This window comes from Spermophilus citellus (genome assembly GCF_964194105.1).
Source record: "Spermophilus citellus genome assembly, chromosome: 4".
Classification (NCBI taxonomy): domain Eukaryota; kingdom Metazoa; phylum Chordata; class Mammalia; order Rodentia; family Sciuridae; genus Spermophilus; species Spermophilus citellus.
This window is the reverse complement of record NC_138185.1, coordinates 130,068,118-130,095,335: the sequence shown is the minus strand read 5'-3', so window position 1 is coordinate 130,095,335 and position 27,218 is coordinate 130,068,118. Positions and strand designations below refer to the sequence as shown.

General features: G+C 32.3%; 1 protein-coding gene across 1 annotated transcript in view; it reads right to left on the bottom strand.

The window, feature by feature from the left end:
- Nucleotides 1-27,218, bottom strand: part of FAM227B (family with sequence similarity 227 member B) — a gene marked incomplete at its 3' end in the record, with an annotated part of 73,830 nt that overhangs the window by 29,407 nt on the left and 17,205 nt on the right. The window contains exons 3-6 of the mRNA XM_081292869.1: nt 19,994-20,206; nt 14,368-14,472; nt 12,674-12,772; nt 2,965-3,091 (exon numbers count right to left, since the gene is read on the bottom strand). Coding sequence (XP_081148995.1) covers nt 2,965-3,091; nt 12,674-12,772; nt 14,368-14,472; nt 19,994-20,206 — 544 coding nt within the window. The remainder of the gene's footprint in view (nt 1-2,964; nt 3,092-12,673; nt 12,773-14,367; nt 14,473-19,993; nt 20,207-27,218) is intronic.

Below are 27,218 nucleotides of genomic sequence, written 5' to 3'. Positions count from 1 at the left end.
GGAATAGTTTTCATAGTTTCTATTTCAGCAGGCTCCCTATTGAAGTATAAGAAAATGATTGATTTATATATGTTGATCTTGTGTCCTGAAGTTTAACTAAATTTGTTTGTCAGTTGTAGAGGTCTTTTGGTAAAGTTTTTTTGATCTTATAAATATAGGATCATATCATCAGCAAAGAGAGATAATTTGAGCTCTTCTTTTCCTATTTGTATCCCTTTAATTTCCTTCTCTTGTCTGACTGCTCTGGCTAGAGTTTTGAAGATTATGTTGAATAGGAGTGGTAAGAGTGGGCATCCTTGTCTTGTTCCTATTCTTAGAGGAAATACTTTCAATTTTTTTCCATTCAATATGATGTTGACTTTGGGTTTGTCATATATAGCCTTTACAACATTAAGAAAATTTCCTTCTATCCTATCTATAGTTTCTATAGTGTTTTAAACATGAATTGGTGTTGCACTTTGTTAAATACTTTTCCTATACTCATTGAGATAATCATGTAATTCTTAAGTCTATTTATACAGTGAATTACATTTATTGATTTTCATATGTTGAATCAACTTTGGATTCCTGAAAGTAAACTCCTTTTATCATGGTGCACTATCTTTTTAATGTGTTTTTATATGCAGTTTAACAATATTTTATTAATAATTTTTGCATTAAGGTACATCAAGGATATTGGCCTGAAGTTTTTTCTTTGATGTGTCTTGGTATTGGAAGTGTGGTTTTGGTATTAGGGTGATATTGGTTTCATACAATGAATTTGGCAGTGATTTCTCCTTTCCTATTTAATTACCTAATTTGAAAAGGATTGGTATTGGTTCTTTAAAGGTCCTATAGAACTTGGCTGAGAATCTTTTCAGTCCTGGACTTTTCTTTGTTGGAATGCTTTTGATATCTGTTTCAATTTCATTTCTTGACATTGATATGTTTAGGTTTTCTATATCCTCATGGTTCAATTTGGGTAGGGCATGTCTATAGGAAAGTGTTATTATCTTCAAGATTTTCTAGCTTATTAAATTATAAATTTTCAAAATAGTTTCTGATGAGTCTCTGGATTTCAGTGGAGTATGTGATATTTCTTTTTTCACCTCTAATTTTATTTATTTTACTCTTCTCCCTCTTTATTTTGGTCAATTTGGCTAAGGATTATCAATCTTGTTTATCCTTTCAAAAGACCAAATATTTGTTTTATTGATCCATTATAATATTTTAAATTCTCTATTTCACTGATTTCAGCTCTTATTTCCTGTCTTCTAAAATGATGTTGGTTTGTTCTTCTTTTTCTAGGGCTTTGAGGTATAATGTTAGATTATTTATTTGGTATCTATTTTTAATGTATGAACTCAGTGCTATAAATTTTTCTCTTAGCATTGCCTTTATACTGTCCCAAAGATTTTGATATGTTGTATCAGTATTCTTATTTGTTTGTAAAATTTTTTTATTTCTCCTCTAATTTCTTCTGCAATCTATTAATCATTCAAAAGTGAATTTACTTATTATCCAGGTGTTAGAGTGTTTTTTGTTTTTTATATTGTCCTTCCTTCCTTCCATCTTTCCTTCCTTCCTCCCTTTGCTGCCTCCCTCCCTCCCTCCCTCCCTCCCTTCCTTCCTTCCTTCCTTCCTTCCTTCCTTCCTTCCTTCCTTCCTTTCCTTTCCTTTCCTTTCCTTTTTGGTGGTGCTGGGGATTGAAATCATAGCCTTGAGCATGCTGGGCAAGTGCTCTACTCACTGAGCATCCCCACTCTAGATCTTTATACTGGCATTGATTTCTAATTTCACACCACTATGATATGATAGGATGCAAGGAATCATCTCTATTTTTTAATTTGCTGAGATTTGCTTTGTGACCTAAAATATGATCTATTTTAGAAAATGTTCCATGCACTGCAGAGAAGGTGAATTCATTGTGAATGGATGAAATATTCTATTGATGTCTGTTAGATCCATTTGGTTAATGATATATATATATATATATATATATATATATATATATATATATATATATATATATATATATATATATTTTATCTGAAGAGCCTTTACTCCTATTATGTATAGGTGCTCTATCTAAAGAAAGAGAGGTGTGTTGAAGTCACCCAGTGTTATTGTATCTGTGGTCTATTTGATTCATAATATTAAAGATAGTTTATTTTATGTACATAGATGCACCATTGTATGGGGCATAAATAGTTATAGTCATTATATCTTATTGTTGGATGATTCCCTTGACCAGTGTGAAGTGACCTTCTTTGTTTCTTCTGATTAATTCTGGCTTAAAATCCACTTTCTCTGACATGAGAATGGGTACCCTGCTTCAGATTCTTAGTTGGACTCCTGATCCCTCCTTGGAACTATTCTTGTTCTTGGAAAACTAAATAGTTTTGTTGTTATTCTCATTGTTGGAGAATGATGACTGGTATCTCCTATTCTGTCATCTTGTTCACATCACTCTTCTCTCCCTCTTCTCATAAGGTCACACATCATTTTGGACTAGGACCCACATATATGATCTCACTTTAACAAATCTTTATATTTCCAAATATAGTCACATTACAAGGTGTAATGTGGGTTAAAACTACAGAATTTCAATGTATAAATTTGGAAGGAAGCATAATTCAGTCTATAACAAATCTGTAGAAAAATTTTCTATTCTTCAGAGCAGCTTAAAATAGTTGTCTTCTATATACACATTAAATTATTTTATTTCTGTGGCAATCCATTTTTTATAATGACTTCACTATTTATAAAGATATTTGGCTTCTAAAGTTAATAAGTAGTTAATTTTGATAAAATTTTCAGAAGAAAATAATTTTTAAAACTAGGCTTCAAAATGGGATGCTTCTAAGACAAAGAACTCTCAGGGTTTTTTTTGTTTTTTTTTTTTGAGAAAAGTAAATAAAACACTGCAATCCCCAAATTTTAGGAACCAAAATAATAACCAGTACTTAAATAATATTTTCATACCTGACATCCAAAGAAAAATGTTATTCCCTAGGTCTTCTTTAAATTCATCATTAAAGAGGTTACTAGATTCTGGAAATGCTTCCCGGAATGTTGCATATATAGCTTGTGCCAGACAATCAGGATATACCTACCAAAATGGAGTCATATTATGTTAATTTTATATAACATACAAACATGTTTTATATAACATATCTTAACTATCAGAGAAATTACTAGCTTGGGAGATATATATATTTTTTTCTTATGGCTTGTATTTAGCCATTTTATTACTTCTTTGTATCTCTAATTGGGGGGCATGAACCAAAAAAACGTTGAAAAATTACATTAATTTAAGTGTTAGTTAACATTTTACAAAATAATAAATAAAGAAGGAAATTAATAATTAAGACAGTTTGGTATTAGCCATAAACCTTAGTATTGCTATCCACACTTAGAAAATGATGTATATAGGTTATCATTATAAAAAGTATAAGTTTAAATAATTGGAGCTTATTTCAATGCATTCACATAATATAATCACTATTTTTTAAAATAATTTTTTGTCAATGGACTTTGTTTATTTATATGCAGTGCTGAGAATTGAACTCAGTGCCTCACACATGCTAGGCAAGCACTCTACCACTGAGCCACAATCCCAGCTCCAGTATTGTTTAAATATTAAAACCATGATCATATGTCATCAAATTTATAGAACTATTAGTATTCAATTAGCTTCCAAATCTCCAAACCATTAAATTTCTCTCAGGTTATGACTAAATCCAGAAAGTTAAAGTTTTTATATTAAAGAGATTTATATCACTATTTTAGTATTTTCATTTAGATAAATGTTTACAATCAACTTGTAAGCCCTTAATTCTGTAAAATTTTAGAAATGGAAGGGTCCTTAGAGGTCCCTGAGGCACACTGAATAATGGTGCAAAAGATACATATGTTCTAATCTCTAGAACTTGTAGAGGTTACTTTATAAGACAAAAGGATTTTATAGGTATAATTAAAGATCTTGAAAATTTATCTTGAATTCTCCTGTGGGCTCTTAAATGTAATCATAAAAGTCATTAGAAAAGTAAGGCTGAGCAAAATTTGATGAGATAAGAAAGAAGAAAGTAATGTGATAATAGTATAGGCAAAGACTAGAGTGATATAACCATAAACCAAAGATTATGGGCCACCACCAGAAGCTAGAAGAGGCAAAGAATGGATTCTTCCTGGAGGCTTCTAGAGAAAACAATCTTGCCAACATCTTGATTTTCACCCTGTAAGATTCACTGTGGGCTTCTGGTCTCTATAGCTAAGAAAAGGAATTTCTGTTGTATTAAACAACTACATTTAATAAGTTCATAATAACTTATTAAAGCAGCAATAAGAAACAATATGGTTACCTAATCCAATAGTACTCAGATTTGTTAGTAAAATAGTGTGCCTTTTAAGACCTCCAAGATCTTTTTGTGGGGTGGGAGGATATATGAGAAAAAGAAAAAAAAAAAACCTCTGTAATGTATTGCATTTAATTTTATTGAATGAACCATAAATATTTTTACAACCAGAAATGATCACATATTATATCTGTGGTGTATAAGATTATATAAACAGTTAAAATATTGAATAAGGTGAATAAGGAATGAAGGAATATTTTTGTGAGACACTGGAAGAAAGGGAAGTAAACATCACACTAAATATGTTTGGGTTCATATTAATGTACTTAATAGTGGGAACTGAAGAAAATATTTTCATTCTTAAACATTAATAAGTTTCTCTGGCTTTTGTAAGATAAATTACATGAACCAAGAGCAATGAAACCCTCACTTAGTTGAATGAGTGTAAAATAATGGAAAATGGACAAGAAGAGATGATGCTCCACCTATACTTAAATATTCCTGCTGGGATATGCAACCTACAGGAAGGTGGCCTGGTTCTCAAACATGCAAGCAGGGAGAGGAATTATTGAAAGAATAGGTCAATGAGTCTAATTACTAAGGTATGTACATTTTGTTCTCAAATATGGCTTTGAATCCTGATTAAACAACTTCTAATTTTCCTTTGGAAAAAGATACTTAAAGTAGGAACCCAGAAAAAGTCAAGTCATGATTTGAGAGATGTTACAATTATATCTTCTATTAAATAACACACACATCTTGGGGGAGAACATTTAGATTACAAAAGGAGGACCAAGAACTAGAGAATGGGGGATATCTAATGGGACCACTTCATCCTTATCCTTTATTAAAGAGTCCTTTGATGAAGTTGCCTTATTTTATCAAGCCGTGTAGATAGGCTAGGTACACTTAGTAAATGCACATTAATATAAAATCCACAAAAGGACATATTAGTGAAAGAATATGGTTAGAAAAAAACATTTTTTAAATTTTCAGCTAATTTAACAACAAAGTTTTAATCATTAACTTTTTTCCTGAAAATAAGAAAAAACAATTTCAATATTAGCAAAGGAAATCCTACTTTATCTTTCAGAACAATATTGTTCCACATGACAATTATTTAACATTTAATGTAACCAAAAACCTACTTATGAACCTGAGAGGTTGAGCAGATTACGTAGGTAATTTGTATCAGATTACAGACATGAAGCTGAATTTCTTTATTCCAAGTCCGCTACCACATTTTACATATGCATTTGTGAGTAAGATAGGTCAAGGATGAACATAAGTGTTTGAAAACTTTGTGAATATAGGTTTATATATATTTTCATTATAAAGGACACTTTGTATTTTAAATCTGCATTAGCAATGAAAACATTTACAAATTCTAAAATAATTATGTATTTCTGATTTACAGATTGCCAAAGCAACAAAGTATTTGAATATGACTTGTGTATTGAAATGCTAGCTATTAAATATAAACATTTCCAATAAAATTTCTACATTCTTCATTTTACTTTACTCAAGAATATTATTTTAATCAATATTATTCATTAGTATAACAGCAAAAAATCAAAACAAGCATTTCAGTCATAATTTTATGCAATGTATTTTATTGTAACAGATGATTGGTTCTTAAGTATAATATAGGAAATTTATTTTAAATAGATCAAATGATTCATCATAAAGAAAAAAAATAAATCAATTTGTAGGTAAATTGAACAAAACCAAGAATGTATATAGGATAAGTTAATATTTTTCAAATTATTAATATCATACAAAATATTATACTAAATATTCTGTAAGACTTTGAGGCATGAGAATACTATATTCTTGTGGGGAGTGACAGTAAGAGCATAACTTTTAAAATATTGCCATTACTTACTGTATATCAGACAATTTTTCTTTCAAAGTAACAAAATGTGTTCTTGTATATGTTTAAACAAAATAACTATTTTTTTCTATTTAATTAACTCAAAATAATTAACATAACTGTTCATTTCTACCATTACCTGAAAAAATGCATCTTTCCGTCTTAAAGGTATGCTAATGAAAAGTGTCACATAACTTTCTGAAATTCTATCAAATAAGCAATCTTGATTTTTTTTGTTAGGCTGAAAATTAAAATATGTATGAAATTAAAATCAATATTACAATTAATCCCACTATTATGTATAATTATAATGCACAAAAATATAAGGGGAAAATACAATTGGGAATATTTGTATAATATCAGTAGTTTTTCTATTCTTAAAGGGGAGTCAATTGGTATAAGGGAATGAGGATGGGTTTTGGCATCATGCAAACCTGAATTTGAATACTGGCTCTGTTATTTATTAGTTGCATTACCTTTGGTGAGATAATTATGCCCCAGTTTTCTTATCTGACAGGTGTAGGACAGATATACAATGCATTAAAGAAGTGTAGTAAAATTAAATAGGGACAAAGATCACGTTTTTGTACACAAAACATGATACCTGGTACACAGAAAACACAAACATGAGGAGTTAATGAAGGTTCTTGCACAGTATTTATTATGTAGAAGGCAATCAATGGCTTAGTTAACGTCAGTTCCCTACAATTCTAATTCATTAATTATCAGTAATACAGAGTGAAATTAAAGCAATAAGGAATGAGACAGAACTAATACAATTATGATAAGAGAGCTAAATTGGAAACAAAAGAAATATATTTTAAGAAGAAATACATCTCTATATAAAAATAATGTCAATATTAAAGTGCCAATGTAGCACGCTGATTCTTGCACTACTAAGCAACAAAGAGGTGAATTAGCATCTAAAGTCATTACACAATAAAGGTGAATTAAACAGTTCCAACTCATTTATGACATAGGCTGTAGAAGTGCAAGCTGGCATTAATGATTTTTGGTAACAAAACCCCCCAAATTTTCAAATTTAAGGTAGTTTGTAATGAAATAATCAAACAAAATAACTTGGGATTTATAGATAGATTTATTAATAGATCTTAGACCTAAAATGAAATTACATATCTCCTAACTTAAATCCTTCTACTTCAGTGACTTCTCTGATCTCAGAAATGTCAAGGGGAATTATTATTTTTAAAAATTTATTGGTTCTTTTCAGTCATCTATGACAGCAGAATCCTTTATAATATAATTATACAAGCACAGAATATATCTTATTCTAGTTGGAGTCCCATTATTATGGAGGTACATGGAGGTGGGATTCACTGTATTATTTTCATATATGTACATGGAAAAATTATGTCAGATGCCAGATTCATTCTACTGTCTTTCCTTTGTCTATAGCCCATCCCTTCCCTCCATTCCTCATTGTCTTATCTACTGCATTTCTATTCTTCCCTTCATTTTCGTCCTTATTGTGAGTTATCTTCTACACATAAAGCTATCCAGTTAAATACTCAAGAATTGGACTATAATCCAGGTCTATTAACTACCAATATAATTTGCATACTTGTTAACTTCTTTGCTGTTATCATAGTAATAATAACACTAATAGCAATTCTTGATTACTTATGTCAATGGTTCTGACATATACAGTTATTTGAGAATTAAATGAAGTGATATATACCTATATATATACAATACAAATATAATTTACTCAAGAAAGCATGTTTCAACTACATAATCTATAGTTAACACCTGTGAAGAGGAGAAAAGAAATTTGCACAGACAGAAATTTCCAGAATATGTTTTTGATTAATATAATTCAACCTAGTGTGTGTATCTTAAGAAACTAAATAGCAAAATGGTAGAATCATTATTTTGTAAATGTTTCCTGTATGCTTGATAAGAAAATGTATCTTGCAGCTGTTGGACATTTGGGTTACCAAAGTATCCATTAGATCAAGTTATTTAACATATGTTAAATTATCCTTGCATTTCAGGAATAAATCCTATTGGTCATGGTGTATAACCCTTTTAATATGCTACTGGATTTGGTTTGCTAGTATATTTTGATGATTTTTACATCCATACTCATCATAAGAAATATTGATCTGTAATTTTTGGTTTGTTTTTCTTGTAGTATCTTGTCTGAATTTGCTACCTTGGTAATGCTTCCTAACTTTTAGGATGAGATTCAATTTTTTGGAAGAGTCTCAAGTTTTATGTTCATTCTTTTTTAAATGTTGATGATTTTTCTTTAATTTCTTTTTTTTAATTGTGTTGGCTTCCACTCTGATCATTATTTTTTTTCTTACACTTACTTTAAGTTTCACTCATACTTCCTTTTTTAGCTTGTTAAGATAGAAGCTGAGGGCTAGGGTTGTAGCTCAGTGATAGATTGTTTGCCTAGCATGTGTGATTGATTCTTAAAACCACATATAAATGAATAAAACAAAGGTCCATTGAAAACTAAAAAATAAAAATAAAAAAAGAAGCTGAGATCACAGTTTTTGAGAATATTCTCCCTTTTTTTCAAATACAGACATACATTATAATGTAGTTTCTCCCTAAATACAGCTTCAGCTATATTCTACAAATTTTAATCTGTTCAAAATAATTTCTGATTTTCATATTGATTCCTGGTGTGACCTGTGGTTATTGAGAAGTATGCTCTTTAATTTCCAAATATTTGGAGATTTTTCCAGATACTTTACTGTTATTCATTTTATAATACAATTTTGCATGAAAACATTTTGTATGGTTTGAATTATTATAAATTTATTAGGATGTTTTCCTATTTCAGAAGATTGTATATCTTTGTAAATATTTAATGTGCACTCAAGAAAAATGTGTATTCTTCTGTTGTTGATAGGTACTATGGTTTTAATGTGTCTCCCCAAGTAAATATGTTAGAAACCTGATCCCTGATTTTGTGGTATTGGAGGTGGGACCTAATAGCAGGCATTTGTGTCATGGGAGCATGCTATTATGGAAGTAGTTCAGCTCCTCCTGTTTTAGCCTGCACAACTATAGAGAAGGAAAGGTTTATTTATTTGGGGGCTCACTTTCAGAGGTCTAAGTCCACGGGCAGTTGATTCCATTCCTCCGGCCTCAAGATGAGGCAGGACATCGTGGCAGAGGGAAGCAGCTTAAATGGCTATCAGAAAGCAGGTCTCCACTTGTCAGATATAAATATATATCCCAAAGCCATGCCCCAATTCCCATCTCTTCCAGCTATACCTTACCACTTTGGTTATCACTCAATCCTTATCAGGGGATTAATTCGCTGATTAGATTAAGACTCTCACAAGCCAATAATTTCTCCTCTGAACCTTCTCGTATTTTCTCACCTGGGAGCTTTTGGGGACATCTCACATCCAAATCATAACATTCTGCCCCTGGCTCCCAAAAGCTCACATTCATCTGTCAATGCAAGATACATTTAGTCCACTCCCAAGAGTCCCCATAGTCTCAACAGTTCTGAGATTGTTCAAAGTTCAAGTCCAAAGTTTTCCCTGAGGGTCAAGGCAATCTTACATTGTGAGCTCCTGTAAAATTAAAAGCAATCTACAAGTATCTAATATATAATGGTACACAACAAACATTTCCATTCTCAAAAAGAGAAGCATAGAAAGAAGGGATAGGACCAAAGCAAGACCAAAATCCAGCTGGGCAAGCAGGTCCCATAGGTCTGTGTCCACCATCTGGAGCACATGGCATGATGTCCTCTCCAAAGGGCTGGTGTAGCTCTGCCCCTGTGGTCTTGTTTGTTGTAGCCCAAGTGGCCTTTTTGTTGGCTTGTCCCTGTTTGATTCCTGCAGCTTTCCTAGGACAATGTCCCATGTTACTGGCATTTCTTAATCTCAGGGATCTCCATTGCTACTTAGCTTCCTCCTCACATCTCCATACTCTGTCTTCTCAAGGGATGCCCTCAGGGACTCCAATCTTGCTGCACCTTGCCTGCCTTTCCAGGAATTTTGTTGGAAACTTCCATGACCCCCTAACTCCAGCATCCTGAATTCCTGCAGAACCAACACCACATGGTTGACACCAAGGTCTGTCATCATCTTGAGCAATAGCCCAGCCTCCAGGGACCATGGCTGTAGCAGCCTTGGAGTGTCTGGGTAGCTGAGTATGTTGAAAAAACTTCCTAGGTCCCTTTGTGCAAGAAGGGTGTCCCACTGATCTCTTCTCAAAAGAATTTTCACCTTACTTCTTTGAGCCTGAGATGGGTGTGGTCTTGCCAGTTCCTGAGATGCCCTCAAGCCATCTTCTTATTGTCTCTGTGCAAAGTCTTTAACATTTCTTTAGTGGCAGTAATGTCTTTAACAACTGCAATTTCCTTACCCTTAATTTTACTTTCACTTTTCAAGTCCAAGTTTTTCAAATCTCCCCCCTCCTGCTTTCTTTCTGCTCTTGAATATCACAATAAACTTGGCTAAAAATTGCCAGCAATGTCTGTGCCACCACCTGAATGCTATGCTGCCTAGAAATTTCCTCCACCAGATTAAGAAGTCCTTTGCTTTTAAAATTGGCCTCACAGAGAATCTCAGGACATAGGCAAAATGCAGATAACTTCTCAGCCAGAACAGAACCCAAATGGACTCTATTCCAATTACCAATAGTCTCCTCCTTTTCCTCTAAACCCTCCTCTAAACCCAGACTTCATTGGCCATGGTCCTATCACCATTATGGTCTTCTGCACTCCCACCAGAATCGACCATTAATCTCCGGTTGCAACAAACTAAAGCTTTTCCAGCTTACACTGCTACACATTTCAAAATTTCTCCCATCAAATCCAAAAACCTCAAAAAGCTTTTGAACCACAGGGTCAGGTTAGTCACAACAAGGACCCCGCTTCTCAGTACCAATTTCTGTTTTGCTCAGTTTTTTTGCTGCTGTGACTAAAATATCTGACTAGAACTACTGTACAGTAGGAAAAGTTTATATAAGGGCTCACAGTTTCAGAGGTTTTAGTACATAGAAGGCTGGCTCCATTCCTCAAGGCTTGAGGTGAGGCAAGACATGATGGCAGAAGCGTGTTTGGCCGAGGAAATCAGCATATATGGTGATCAGGAAGCAGAGAGAGGTCTCCACTTGCCAGATATAAATATATATCCCAAACCCATGTCCCAATTCCCACCTCCTTCAGCCACACCCTCAAATTTCAGTTACCACTCAGTTAATCCCTACCAGGGATTAATTCACTGATTGGGTTAAGACTCTCACAACCCAATCATTTCTCCTGTGAACCTTCTTGTATTTTTTCACATGTGAGCTTTTCTGGGACACCTCATATCCAAACCATAATATCTCCTCATGGCTCTCTGCCATGGGATGACATAGCAAGGAGAACCTTGCCAAATACTGGCTCCTAGACCCCTATATTTTGGACTTTCCCACCTCCACAGCTGTTAGCCAATAAACTTCTGGTCATTACAAATCACCTATTCTGTGGTGTTCTGTTATAGCAACACAAAGTGAGCAAGATTAGAAGAGTGTTTTATAATTGTCAGGTTGTTTGTCAGTGTTGCTCAAGTCTTCTACGTAATTTCTGATTTTCTGTATGTTTTACCAATTACTGAGAGTGAGATGATGAAATCTTGAACTATACTTATGTGTTTGTCTATTTCTCCTTGAAGTGTTTTTATTAAATGTGTTCTGAAGAACTTTTTATTAGGTGCATAAATATTTAGTATTCTTATGTCATACTGATGAACTGACCATTTTATCATTATGTATTTATTCCCTCTATCCCTGGTAATATTAAGTGCTTTGGAATCTACTTTGTATGATAGATTAAAAAATATTGTGACTTTGTAGGTCATATGGCTTTTTGTTAATGTATGGAGTTGTGTGGAAGTGATACACTTTCACTCTTTTGCACCTTTTGGGGGGAACCAAGGTACCATGGACAATTTTTAAGAATATTAGAACATACTTACTTCTAGTCAAACACTGTCTATGTGCTACTTATTTCCATTCTTATTATTTCCCAAATATCCCCTCTTTATCCTTTTAATCCTATTCAAAAGTTCTAATGCTTCTGAATCAAATAAAGACTCTTTATAACCGCATACTTATATTTTCAAACTGAACTTCTTCAATATCAGTGATTTACAGTGGACTTTCTGTTTAGTGTTTATCAGCACATTACAATTTTAAATAAATCCTCAGTTTTATTGCTCACTACAGTGTTTTATTTCACTAATTTTTTTCTGATTAAAAAAGATTTAGGATCTTTGAAATCATATGAAAGTCTTACTCCTTTGAAAAAGGAGACTTTAAACAGGATTTTTAAAGTCTACAAATATTACATACATGATAATTTCGTTCAAAAACTAATCTCTATGAAAAGATAAACATTTTTATCAGTGTTCTCTCTACCTACAAATTAATTATATGCTACAAATCAACTTATTAAAAAAACTTAAAAAATCTTATTTGCCTTAAATTTATGGAGAAACCACCACCAAAAGGAGTCATGCAAAAGAGCAATGGAAGATTCTGAGAGAAAATGACTCTTCCAGATTGTAAATATTCTTTCCTATGGGGAAAAAAGATACATAGAAACCAAATTAAAATATATTAAAGAAACATGTTAGTGTAAATATGCCTTATAAAGAGTATGTTTTCAATGTTCATAGACTATCACAGCCAAATAGATATTTACATAAGCCATGTACATATTAAACTTTCTAATAGTTATTTAAAAGTAAAAGGTAAAATTAATTTTAATTGCACATTTTATTTATTAAACTGAATATATTTAAAATAATATCTCATTGTATATAACATATACAATGATTAATGATTAATAATTTGATTATAATAATGATTAATATAATGATTAATGATTAATAATTTATATACAATTATTAATAAATTATTTTACATTCTTTTTCGTATTAGATCTTTGAATTATAATATATATTTATACTCATAGCATATCTCAATTTAAATACTATTTTCATCAGAAATATTAAATCTGTAGACTTCATAAAATACATATTAATAATTTTGTTGCACAATTGAGCATTATTAAATAATTGAGTCATATGCTATTTTTCAGATTTGTATATAAATTTATTAAAAGAAATATATTAAAAATTCAGGTTCTCAGTGACATCATCTACATTTCATATGCTCAATAACTATATTTGGCTAGTAACTATGCAAAAGATGATTTAGGATAGACCAAGAATAGCAAAAATGCCATAATTTTTCCTATTTTTCACTGAAGACAAATGTCAACAATTAATCAAAAATATCTATTTCAATAAGCTGTCTTCATCAATATGTCTAAATATAGTGTTCCCTTTAAGTAGACAATTAATCAAAATTGGTTCACAAGGTTAAATCTATTTACCAATTTTGGTTTAAAATTGTAGATTCAAAGATCATTTTTGTCCTTCACACAAGGTTATAAATAATACATTCAGTAGATTTCAACATCTATTTTAATAAAATCCACAAATATCAATTCATGTTCCTCAAATAAAAGTCAACAAAAATGATATCATGCAAACTTTTGTAGCAAGAAAATTGTTTATCATGTATTTTGTGAAGCACTTCTTTTAAATAGGCCACTAAGTATAGTATGGACGTAACCAGTAGAGTTTTAACATGTAATGTATTGAGACATAAAAAGTAGAAAATTTAAATGTAGTGGAAAAAATGATCAGTTTTATCTGTAAACATCCCAACCTCAACCCATCCTTGATAATCACTAGTTGACAACCTAGTTACCTTTCTATACCAGTATCTTTTCATCATTCTGTTGGGTTACTCTGTAGGGATACTACAAAAAATGCCCCAGAATATTTTTAGGCTTAAAAAGGAACATACAAAAGGCCTATGGAGAAGGGCTCTATTAAGTTATTTCAAGGTCACAGTAGCAGGCTAAACTATCCTAAGCTGATGGACCAGAAACAGAGGAAAAAGTACCTGTTATGGTCACATGTCAATCCAGTGAACACTAGCATCCTCAGACTCCTGAGGCACTAATATGGTGTCTAATACATTCTCTTTTGGTAAATGTATCTTGCTTAACACCTAATTTATCATAGCTTTAAGTAAAGGTGTGATTCATTAAATCATATTCTTAAAGTTTATTATACAATAAAAATAATATTTACATACATCAAAGTCATAGGCTTTTAAAATAAAAAGATAAATTCGTTTAGCATCCAAATGTCTGGGTAATGGAGTAAGCTCATTTGCTTTGAATCCTGAGAAGTTGCAACCCTAGAAAAATGGGAAACATTATAGAATAGTAATTATTTCACTCTTCTTAGTATAGTAGTTTCATATGACTATATAAGACAGATACGTTTAACTCATTCTAACATAATTATTTTGTTTCATGTTAATCTATTAAGAATAAAATATATTCCTCCTAAGAAAAATTTTCATATTTTTGCTTCTGAAAAATTAAGAGCCCTTTCATATTCATATAACAGATTCAAAAGCAAAAAATAAATCAATAAATAAATACTCCACAATTCAGAACTAACTTTGGCCTGTATAAAAATGATCAAAACTATACTATACCTAAATATGAAATAGGTAGAAAGAGAAAGATTCTATACCTGTTCTCAATTCTCTTTTCTGGCACCTCTATCTATATTTATAGTTACATCTATATTATTACAAGCATTCTTTTAGCCCCATGTAATACTTCGCACATACAATCTAGAAAAACAGAAATTTTGAATACCTCTATATTCTTCTGTGTCCCCATTTCAACTGCAAGCTGGAAAATATTTAAAATAAAAACTTAAAAACTCTAAGTAAAAGAATTTTTACATGTTAAAATTCCAATTAAGAAGTCCAATAAAACATGTATATTTAATTACAATTATTATTAATGCTTTTGTTGGTTTTAATTGATCTAAGGGTAATTTCAAGAGACTTTGATAGTCATCTAATAAAATTCAAAGGTCAGAATTTTTAAAACTTGCATAAAATTTAATGAATAATATAACTACCAGTGTTCCAATGTTCCCACAACCTATAATAGGTTATTATTGACATTCAGAATTTGCTTTAAGACTGCAGATTTAAAATAAAATAGTTCACATAATAAAAGTTTAGATTCTCTTTGACCGTGATCTCTAGTCCTACTCTTTTGTTCCCATTTCTTTGAGATAGTCACTAAAATCCCTTTTTTTATTCCTTTTGGCATATATACCTTCCATTCACTTAAAAATACTTTCTCTCTCTCTCTCTCTCTCTCTCTCTCTCTCTCTCTCACACACACACACACACACACACACACACACACACACACCCATACCCCACACACGCCCCAAGACGACTTTTGTGTTTTGAAATTTTAAAAAGATATAAATTGCACATATTACTTGGTAACTTGCTTTTTTCCCACTTAATATTAGTTCTGACAATTTACTAGAGTTGCTATTTAGGTAATTAGTTAATTTCCACAAAGTTTTCCAGCAACCTAACTCCACTGAGCAACATAAATTATGAATTAGCTAATAACTTTTGCAAGCTACTTTTAAAAAAGTTTTTTATTCTAATTTGTTGTATATGACAGCAGAATGTATTATAATTCATATTATACATATAAAGCACAATTTTTCATATCTCTGGTTATATACAGAGTATATTCACACCATTTGTGTCTTCATACATGTATAGGGTAATAATGTCCATCTCATTCCATCCTCATTTCTACCTCCATGCTCCCTCCCTTCCTCTCCCACCTATTTGCCGTAACTAGAGTTCTTCTAATCTTCCTATGCTCCCCCTCCCAACCCCACAAGGAATCAATCTCCTTATATCAGAGAAAACATTAGGCATTTGGGGTTTTGGGGTTGGCTTTCTTCACTCAGCATTATGTATAAAACGTCCAAAGGGAAAAATAATATCTTTATATTCTACAAACTATTTTAAATTAGAAAGAGAGCTAAAACTAAGAACATTATTTTCTGAGGTTATTATCATTTTGGTACTGAAACTAACTACAGATAACAGGAAAAATAATAATGTATCAAACATACATGCAAAAATCTAAATAAAACAAAATAAAATCAGTAATGCATTTAAAAAGTATAACCTAACAATGTGAGGGTGATTCAACTTCTGAAAAGTTGACAATATAATCTGCCATATTCACAGATTAAAGGATGAAAATAACTTCTGCTTTCACTACAGTGGACTCATTCCCTCTAATTTCAAACCATTGAGATTTCTTCAAGTTTTTGAGCCCAGTGATATTTACATTTAATCTACATCTACTCCCATACATATATAGTTTAATAAACTAGAAATAAAAATAAATGTTATTAATGTGAAAATGTAAGTATCTAAATATTAAAAGTTATACTTAATAGCAAAGTACAAATACCCTTATCATAAATGTCAGAGACAGCATGATAAACCCGTAAACTGAGTAATACCTCCTTCAATTGAATAATATCTATATAGCAATGATAATTTTCAATAGAACAACACAGTTAATAACAGATTAAAAAAACATTGATATTATTGATGAAAATTGAAAATACCTAGGGGGGAAATAAAAACAAAGAATGTGTAGAACTGTTATGGAGAAAAATCACACAAATTTCTTGATGGACTTAAAATAACATGATTACAATTTATGCCCTTGCTAGAATAAATAACAGATAGATTAAAGAATTAAAGTTTTAAAAAACTACTAGAATAATACAAAAGAACACATGTGACTTTGTCTATGACTCTGTGATAAAGGAAGATTTCTAAAATATAATAACCCTGAAGGAATTTTGTAAAAATTACATAAAATTGAAAATATAAAACTTAATATAGTAAAAAACACTTTTGGGTTAAGAGAAGGTAGGATAAAAATAACATATTATTGAAAAGAGCTAATATTTTTAAAGCATAAACAGCTCTTAGAAATAAAAATAAGCTCAAAAAAATCAAAGTTCATAAACAGGCAATTCACAATAATAGAAACACAAAGCTAATTAAAACTATTAGTAAAAGACATGCAATTTATGGCATATACATAAATGATCAAAAATTTTGCCTATCAGGTTTATAAACATTAAAAAAATAAAATATTTAACAGGGCATAGTGGAAATATCTATAATCCCTCTGACTAAGGAAGTTGAAGCAGGAGGATTGCAAATTCAAGGCCAGCTTCAGCAATGTAGTGAGGCCCAAAGCAATTTATGGAGACCCTGATCAAAATAAAAAGAAAAAAGGGCTGGTTATGTGACTCAGTGGTTAAGCACCCCTGAGTTCAATCCTGGGTACCAAATACAAAAAAAAAAATATTTAATATTAGAAAGGGAATGGGTCACGTATCAATCACAAATTCAATTGTCAAAATATAAATTTTCTTAAATTACTACTTTAGTAATTTATAATGAAGCGTAAGATGAAAACTTATTTGAAATTTTAAAAATAACCTGAAATGAGGTGTGTGGTTGTGAGAGACAAAGTCTTTTTATTGCTTTAACATTATGTAATCTCAGAACTTTTGTTTTGTTTTGTACCAGGGATTGAACCCAGGGGCATTTAACAACAGAGCCACATCCCCAGCCCTTTTTGTGTTTTATTTTCAGACAAGGTCTCACTAAGTTGCTTAGGGACTCATTTAGTTGCTGAGGCTGGCCTTGAATTTGCTATCCTCCTGCCTCAGCCTCCAGAGTTCCTGGGATTCGATACACATGTCACCACATCCAGCTTTTAAACCATAGTTTTGAAAAGGACTATGGACTATCTATGAGTAATTCAAAAGTATATTATAATTTTAATCAAAATCTCAAGGAGACTTTTAAATTTGACAATTATAATGGTCATAAAATTTTTTATTTTTTTCTAAAGGAAGAGGGCTGATATACTAGTAAGTATATTACAAATTGCTAAATAACCAAAGGATGGAATATTTATACATTAAATGAATCTTCAAATAATTTGTAATGTGAAGAGGCCAACACTAATTAATTGAATGTGAAAAGAAGAGTCCAGCTAGTTACTTAAAACACAGACATCATTGTTAGATAACCAAAGACTAAAAAGAATAATTTTTAAATATTATTAGTGCTTATCTGTGAAATTACAATGTTTATATTTTCTGTGAAAATACAATTTTTGAAAAATGATAAAAACATAAATATCATACCATTATCTTTTTGTGTGTATGGTGCTTCTCTAGAAATGCCTTATATCTTTCCAATTTTTCATAACCTTAAAAACAGAATTCAAAACATATGTAAATATATCCTTTAGAAATGAAAAATTTCAATAGTTTAAAGAAATTATGTGAAACTATTCACTGAGATCAACTAATGATTTTCATAAACATAATACTAGTTATACTCTTAGTGAATAACTAGAACTATTACATATCTTCTGTTTTCTTTAGTTTTTCTGAAATATCATATTCCACCTGACATGTCTATGGCTCTTACTTCTCTATCTAAATTTTTATCTCAATCAATCTCTACTGAACAAGTCCATGTTTTTCAAACAGCTCAGTGACTTAGATTTGGTTATTTCATGATTACCTTAAATAAAGCACTATGCACAATGGTGTATGGCCGATAGAAAGGTTATGGCTTTGAAGTTAGATACTTAGACTTAAATATAAACTCTGATATTTACATACTGAGAACAATGAATATATAGGTATATATTTATAATTATTATTTTTAAACCAGGAGGAATATTTGAAGAGATATGTTCCTATTTTTCTTTTACTTGTAGATATTTTATTTAAGAAAAGGATTTATGAATATATATATATATACACACATAAGCTTCATATGTATGTCTGTATATATACTGTGTATAGATATTGTATATATGTATATTCATATATGTGTGTGTGTGTGTGTATATATATATATATATATATATATCCCACACTTAATCTGCATATCATATACATATAAGGTATACATATATATATAATTTGTATGAATTCAAAAAATGATCAAATTTTACAATTTAAAACAACATGAAAACTTAAAATAGTGAATTTAATAGTATATTTAAATGTTCTCAGAATTTGAAAAACCTAAAGTCAAAGAAGAATACTAAATATCTAAACATTATAACTATTTATTTAAAATAGAAGATAACCAGTATCATTGTTTTCAAGACTTCTATATGGCAAAGTTTCATTAAATCAAGAATAAGAACCACCATTAATACTTAAAATTATTCTGGAAGTATTATTCAACATAATTAAGAAAAGTACACAAATCCTGAAAAGGAAAAATTATCATTATCATTACTTGCAGAATGCTTTTTACTCCTTCATTTATTCCTCACCATATTCAGAATATTCCTATAAAACCTAACCTAGCCCATGTAATCAACTCTTACCCTTTTTTACTGTTCGGCTTTAGAAATTTATGTTCTTTTATCCTGACTCTTGAGGATTTGCTTGTGACTTTCAATATCAGTTGATAAAATCTTGTTTCCATGTTTCCCTGATATTTTGCTACCTACACTCTAACTTTACAAGGTTAATAACTGTTGTACTAGTAACCCTATCTTTGAAACTACATGTTTGTGTTTAGCTGAAAATCTGTACTGAATCATTTTAAAATGAAGAGGTTTTAAAATATATATTCTTGTTTTAAGATATTTTAAGATATCTTTTATATTTTAAGATATTCTTCTTGTATTTCATTCTTTATGAGAACACATATAGAGGCAGCAGATAGACTAATAGACACCCAGACACATATACCATAACTTTACTTATTTAAAAAAATAAGGCTTACTTGTTTTGCAAATAACTTTGTCCCATTCAAATATTTTGGATGCATGGTCTTGCAAAAGAAGTGAACATTCCCTTAATCTTAACTCCATGTTCATGTCTGCTTCAAATATTTGAGGGACATTTTTCAATAGATGTGTATAAATTGAAGTAAATGAACTATCTTCTTTTATTCTGTTCATATCATGTACATATTTATCTTCTATTAAGTGGATTTCTTTGGGCCAATAATCCTGCCAATGGAGAGGAAACAATTAAATCATTTTTAATAAATTTAAATAATAGAGTTCAAAATCAATGAGCTAAACTTGAGATTTATTTCACAGCATTTTTAAAGAAAAGTAAGAAAAAATACTTCAGAAAAACTACTAGAGCTTTTATAAGAAATTTGTTTCTTGAATCATTTGAAAGTAAGTTGTTTATGGCCCATCATCTTTGAATACTTTAGCATATATTTAAAAAAATACAAATACATTCTCCTACAAAATAACAATATAACACCAGAATCAGGAAATTGGCATAAATATATTGTTTTTATCTAATCTCACTCTATTCGAGTTTCATCACTTAAACTAGTGATGTGCTCTACAGAAAATAATCAAATTCAGAATCACACATTATGTTTAAACTTAGAGTCATTTTAGTCCCTTTGGGGCTGACGTAGTTTCTCAGTATGTTGGTGAGAGGGAGGAGGAAAGATATGAGGCAGTTCTCTTAATTTTATTTTTTTCCAGCTTTATTGAGGTATAATTGACAAAAATGTACATATTTATAGTACACAATATAATGTGAGGGTCTATTTTTTTTTTTTTTTGAGTACCAGGGATTGAACTCAGGGGCACTTGGCCACTGAGTCACATCTCTGCCTTATTTTGTATTTTATTTAGAGACGGGTCTCACTGAGCTACTAAGCACCTCACTGTTGCTGAGGCTGGCTTTGAACTCATGATTCTCCTGTCTCAGCTTCCTGAGCCCCTGGAATTACAGGTGTGCGCCAATATAATGTTTTGATGTATACGTATATGTATATATATACTGTGAAATTTTTACCAAAGTAAAACTAACACATCCATTACCTCATATAGGTTTTATATTGCTTTGTTTTTGTGGTAAGAAATTTTAAGACCTATTCTCAGCAAATATACATTGACTAGATTCACCATGCTGTCCAATAGATCTCCAGAATTTATTCATCCTGTCTAAACAAAACTATTCTTTAACCCATTTCTCCTACTCCCCCTACAAGCCTCTGGCAATCACCACTGTATTCTCTGATACTAAGAGTTCCACTTTTTGTTTTTTAATTCTACATGTAAGTTAAAACATGCAGTAATTGTCTTTGGGGTCCTGACATATTTCACTTAGCATAATGTCTCCTAGGTTCATCTGTATTATTGCAAATGACAGGAATTATTTCTTTTGTAAGGCTGAATAATATTCCATTACATTATATGGGTATATATGTATATATGTGTATGCATACACAAAAATATACACATTACATTTTCTTTTTCCATTCATATGTTGATGGACACTTAAGTTGATTGCATATCTTGGCTGTTGTGAACAACAGTTGCAATGAACTTGGGAGTGCAGGTATCTCTTTGACATACTGATTTCATTTCCTTTGAAGATATATCTAGAAGTAGGATTGCTGGATCATATGGTAGTTCTAATTTTTTATATTGATTCTTCCCAGAGTTCCTCTATTAATTAACAATACCAACAGCACTGTCCAAAGTTTCCATTTCTCCGCATCCTTGCCAACATTTTTTTTTGTTGTTTTGATATAGTCATTCTCATAAGTGTGAGGTGACATCTCATTGTGGTTTTAATTTGTATTTCTGATAATTAGTAATATTGAACACCTCTACATGAACTTGTTGGCTATCTGTATGCTTCTTTTGAGAAATATCCTTGCCCATTTTTAATAAAGTTTTCTTGCTACTAAGTTGAGTTCCTTATATAATCATTTATCAGATGGATATTTTGCAAATATTTTCTCTCATTCTGTAGGTTGTTGCTGCAGTCTAGCTGGGCACAGAATCACGAGCCACTCAAGCAGGAACAAAACTTTATTTTTGAAAAAGCCACCAATACTCCCTACGCGCCCGGCAAGCCAAAACTGGTCCACCCACGCGCCGAGTCTACTGGAACCAGGGCCCAGGACCTCCCCCGGAATTCCCTCCTACTATCCTTCCCCAACCAATGGGAACTCTCCAGGAGTCCCGTAACATGAGTCCCTTAGCAGGCCAAGGTGAACAGCAGGAGTCCAATTTCCATATGAATGTAAATCTTAACATAATCATATCATCTCAATGGCTAGCTGGTGTCACCTTACAACCAAAAAGTGCCATGCATCATATTATTTGGTTGTGGCTCCTAGCATCTGCCCCCTTCTGTTTAATTAAGCAACAGGCAATGTGGCTAGGGACCGTGCCTGTTAGGTATGTCCAATTCAACATATGGTTCTTACCCGTCATCGGAAAACTGACCTCTAGGCGTCAGCCTCCTGTCTTAGGTTGATACCACCGCAACTGAATCATACCCATCACTGACTACCAGTCCAGTATATAGCCATACCTATGGATAGGCCTATGCACCAGTGGGGGGGTGAGGTTCTTTGCCTCACCTCTGTTGGCCCCCAAATTTGGCCTTGGTGCCGGTGGGGGGGGGTGAGGTTCTTTGCCTCACCTCAGTTGGCCCCCACATTTGGCCTTGGTGCCTGTGGGGGGGTGAGGTTCTTTGCCTCACCTCAGTTGGCCCCCAAAATTAGACCATCACTAGTAGAAGGGAGGAGGATACAGAAATGCCAGGACATCAAGTCAATAGACGGCTCTTTAGGAAAAATTGCATCACTGGTGACACATCAGCAAAGATACTCCAGCACTGCCATAGTTCGCTGTATCAACAAATAGAGCACAATGCATACAAGTGATACATAGTCCAGGCAAGTTTTGTAAGCAGTTCAAAGTGGAGGAATCTATCAATATGTCCATTTCCTCCCAAAATAAATCGACTCAGTGATTGAGCATTACTTGTTGAGTTATTATTCATTGATGCATCAGTTTATACAGTTTGTTGTGATAATTATTGAAGAAGTTGTAGTTTGGTTTCATCTTTGTCTTCACCGGCACTGGGATGAAAATAGGGATTGACAATGATGTTAAGAAAAGAAAAAAATGTAACATTTCAACAGGTATTAAGAAAACAATTTTGGGGCTGGGGATGTGGCTCAAGCAGTAGCGCGCTCGCCTGGTATGCGTGCGGCCCGGGCTCGATCCTCAGCACCACATACCAACAAAGATGTTGTGTCCGCCGAGAACTAAAAAAATAAATATTAAAAATTCTCTCCCTCTCTCTCTCCTCTCTCACTCTCTCTCTCTCTCCCCTCTCTCACTCTTAAAAAAAAAAAGAAAACAATTTTTAGAACAATTTACATTATCCTGAACAGAAATATTAAATATAATGAAAAGGAAAGGTGAAAGTAAACAAACGGATCTGTTAACCTGCTTATTTGTACACATATTAAAACAGTCTTCAACAGCTGTTTACCCAAATTAAATTAAACCATTAAAATCACGTGAATAATAAAAAAAAAATTTTGGGATCCATATTTTTATGAGCGCTCCTCATATATGATATATGGACATACGCACATACAGACATACAACATAAAACAGAAATGTGCACATGTAACATACAACATATAAGACAATAGTAAAGGCCTTGTAGATTTACCTAGGTGAAATCTCCATTGCAATGTTTAAAAACTCCATAGTCAAAAATTAAAACTGATCAGAAAAACATTAATTTATGTCTGTATGAGTTCAAAAATAAAATGGAACTTTATGATGTGGGAAAAAGCAATAATAAAATAGATATTGAAAAAAGCATCCTGGTTGATCACTGTCGCAGATGTAAGAATAGCCAAGCTGGAGTTCTGGATATCAGCTCTTATGGATTTGAGTCAAATCATCTTCTTTTTCTGTAGAAATTGTTTTGGTTAATCTCTCTGGAATCCAAATTGGCTGCTGTTCCTCCTGTGGAAAAACACAGACAGAGCCCCGACTCCAGACTATCACTGGATCCGGACCTTTCCATTGTCTTGTTAGAATATCTTTCCAAAGTACCTTAGGCTTATGTACATTTTTTGGATACAAATGTCTTTCCGCAGCACTAAGTCCTGATGAATCCAAATTTAAAAAGTTTAGAGTAAAAAGGGTTATTTTAAGTTTATCTTTGGGGGATATATACCCCTTTCCAATTCCCTCCTTTTGTTTTAATAAGTACATTTTAATAGTTTGATGAGCTCTTTCAACTATGCCTTGTCCTTGTGGATTGTATGGAATTCCTGTTATGTGAGTAATGCCAAATGATGAGCAAAATTGTTTAAAAGAGGTAGAAGTATAACCAGGACCATTGTCCGTTTTTAACTGTTTTGGAATGCCCATAGTGGCAAAATTTTGTAAGCAATGACCTATAACATCTTTAGTTTTTTCTCCGGCATGAAGGGAGCCCATCAAAAGTCCGGAAGAAGTATCAACTGTAACATGTAAATATTTTAATTTTCCAAATTCTGGCAAGTGTGTGACGTCCATCTGCCAAATATGGTTAGGTATCAGTCCTCTAGGATTGACTCCAAGATTAACTTGTGGTAAAAATGTCACACAATTTTGACATTGTTTTATTATATGTCTGGCTTGTTCTTTAGTTATTTTAAAACTCTACTTTTGTAAAGTATTAGCATTGACATGGAACCTTTTATGAAAATTTATAGCTTCTTCTATTGTGGAGAAAATATGTATGTCATGTGTAGATTTATCTGCTAGTTCATTGCCCATACTAAGGGCTCCAGGCAATCCTGTATGTGCCCTGATATGACCTATAGAGAATGGATCTTTTTGGTCCCAGATTAGACTTTGTATAGCGGAAAACAAAGAGAAAACAGTAGAAGAAGGTGAAATCCTACCAGCATCTTCAAGGGATACTATAGCATTAACTACATACTGACTATCAGAAAATAAATTAAATACAGAATCTTTAAACATCATAAAAGCTTGTAATACTGCATTAAGCTCTACCTTTTGAGCTGATTGTTTGGGTACTAAAAATGTAAAAGTTTGATCAGGAGTAACTACTGCTGCTGTACCATTGTTTGACCCATCAGTGAATATATTTGGAGCATTTATGATAGGGGTTTTTGTCATTTTTGGAAAAACTACAGGATGCTTAGACCAAAAAGACAACAAAGGATTAGATGGTAAGTGATTATCAAATGAAACACTAGTTTTACACATGATTATTGCCCAAGTATTTAACTCATTAGCTAACTCATCAATTTGATCCATAGTATATGGATTTTATTGGGAGAAATCCCAAACACTCCCTTTGCTACTTTTATTCCTTTGAGTATTAATTGTCCTACAGCCTCAGGATATCTAGTAAGAATAGTGTTAGGAGAATAAGATAAATGTATCCACAATAATGGACCTTCTTGCCAAAATACTCCTGTAGGAATATTTTTTGTTGGTAGTACAATAAATAATAAAGGCAAACTTATATCAATTCTATCCAAACGCATATTTTCCATATATGTCTCAATGATTTTTAATGCTTTACTTGCTTCAGGCGTTAACATGCGGGGTGACTTTGGATCTGATGGACCTTTTAGAATATCAAATAAAGGTCCCAACTCTCCTGTTGGTATGCCTAGATAAGGCCTTATCCAATTTATGTCTCCCAATAACTTTTGAAAGTCATTAAGTGATTTGAGTTGATCTACTCGTATATGAATTTTTGGTGGACGGACCATGTTTGAGGATAATAGAACTCCTAAATAATTAATTGGAAGATTTAATTATACTTTATCTATTGCTATCTCTAGATTATAATTTTTCAATAAGTTTGTAAGTGTGGCATAACATTCTAGCAATGTGTTTTTATCTTTATGTGCCAATAACACATCATCCATATAGTGAAATATTTGTAGTTCAGGATTTTGATTTCTAAGTGGCTGGATTGCTTTATTAACATAAATTTGACACATAGTTGGGCTGTTAGCCATCCCTTGAGGGAGTACTTTCCATTCATATCTCTGATCAGGACCTTCATGATTCAGTGCAGGGATAGTAAATGCAAAATGTGGACTATCCTCGGGATGAATTGGAATTGAAAAGAAACAATCTTTAATATCTATAGCTAAAACATGCCAGGTTTTTGGTAAAGCAGACAACTGGGGAATCCCTGATTGAGCAGGTCCCATAATAATCATCTCAATATTAATGGCTCTTAAATCTTGTAATAATCTCCATTTACCAGATTTCTTTTTAATGACAAAAATGGGAGTATTATGGGGGGATACGGAAGGTTGTATATGTCCTTCCGCTAATTGTTGTCTGACCAAGTCATGGGCTACTTGTATCTTTTCTTTAGTCAGGGGTCACTGAGGAACCCACACTGGTCTTTCTGATTTCCAAGTAATTTTGATTGTCTCAGTGGCCCTTTCTGAAAACCCAATCCATGTCTATTTATTTCTTGATCTATTTGAATTGGTGCTGTCATACCTTGTTCTTGTTCTCTTAATCTTTTTTCTTTCCTAAATCCTTGTCTAGCCCTAGTAGTGGGCGCGTTAGGATTGATGTTATTTGTTAATGTCAATCCTAATTGATCTAGGACATCTCATCCCCATAAATTTATAAGAAGATGATCCAATACATAGGGCTGTATAGTTCCTTCACATCCTTCAGGATCCCTCCAATCTAATACCATAGCACTTCTATGGGGATTTGTTGCCACTCCTAGGCCTCGAAGCATTTGAGTGGCTTGTTGTAATGGCCAATGTTTTGGCCATTCTTGACGAGATATGATGCTGAGGTCAGCACCTGTGTCCAGCAGCGCATTAAAGTCATGTCCTTGAATATTTAATTTTAGCATTGGGTGAGAATCTAAATTTAAAGACAGCATAGCCCAATCTACACCTGTGGAACCTAATCCCTTGGAACCTCTTTCTACATTACAACTGGAAAATTTATCATGCAGGCTGGGTATTATTAATAACTGTGCTATTCTATCTCCTGGTGAAATTACTGATATACCTCTTAGAGAACTAGCTATAATTTTTATTTCACCCTCATAATCGGGATCAATTACCCCAGGACTTATCATAAGTCCTTTTAGTGTAGAAGAACTGCGTCCCAATAATAAGCCTACTGTTCCCTGGGGAAGAGGTCCTTTTACTCCTGT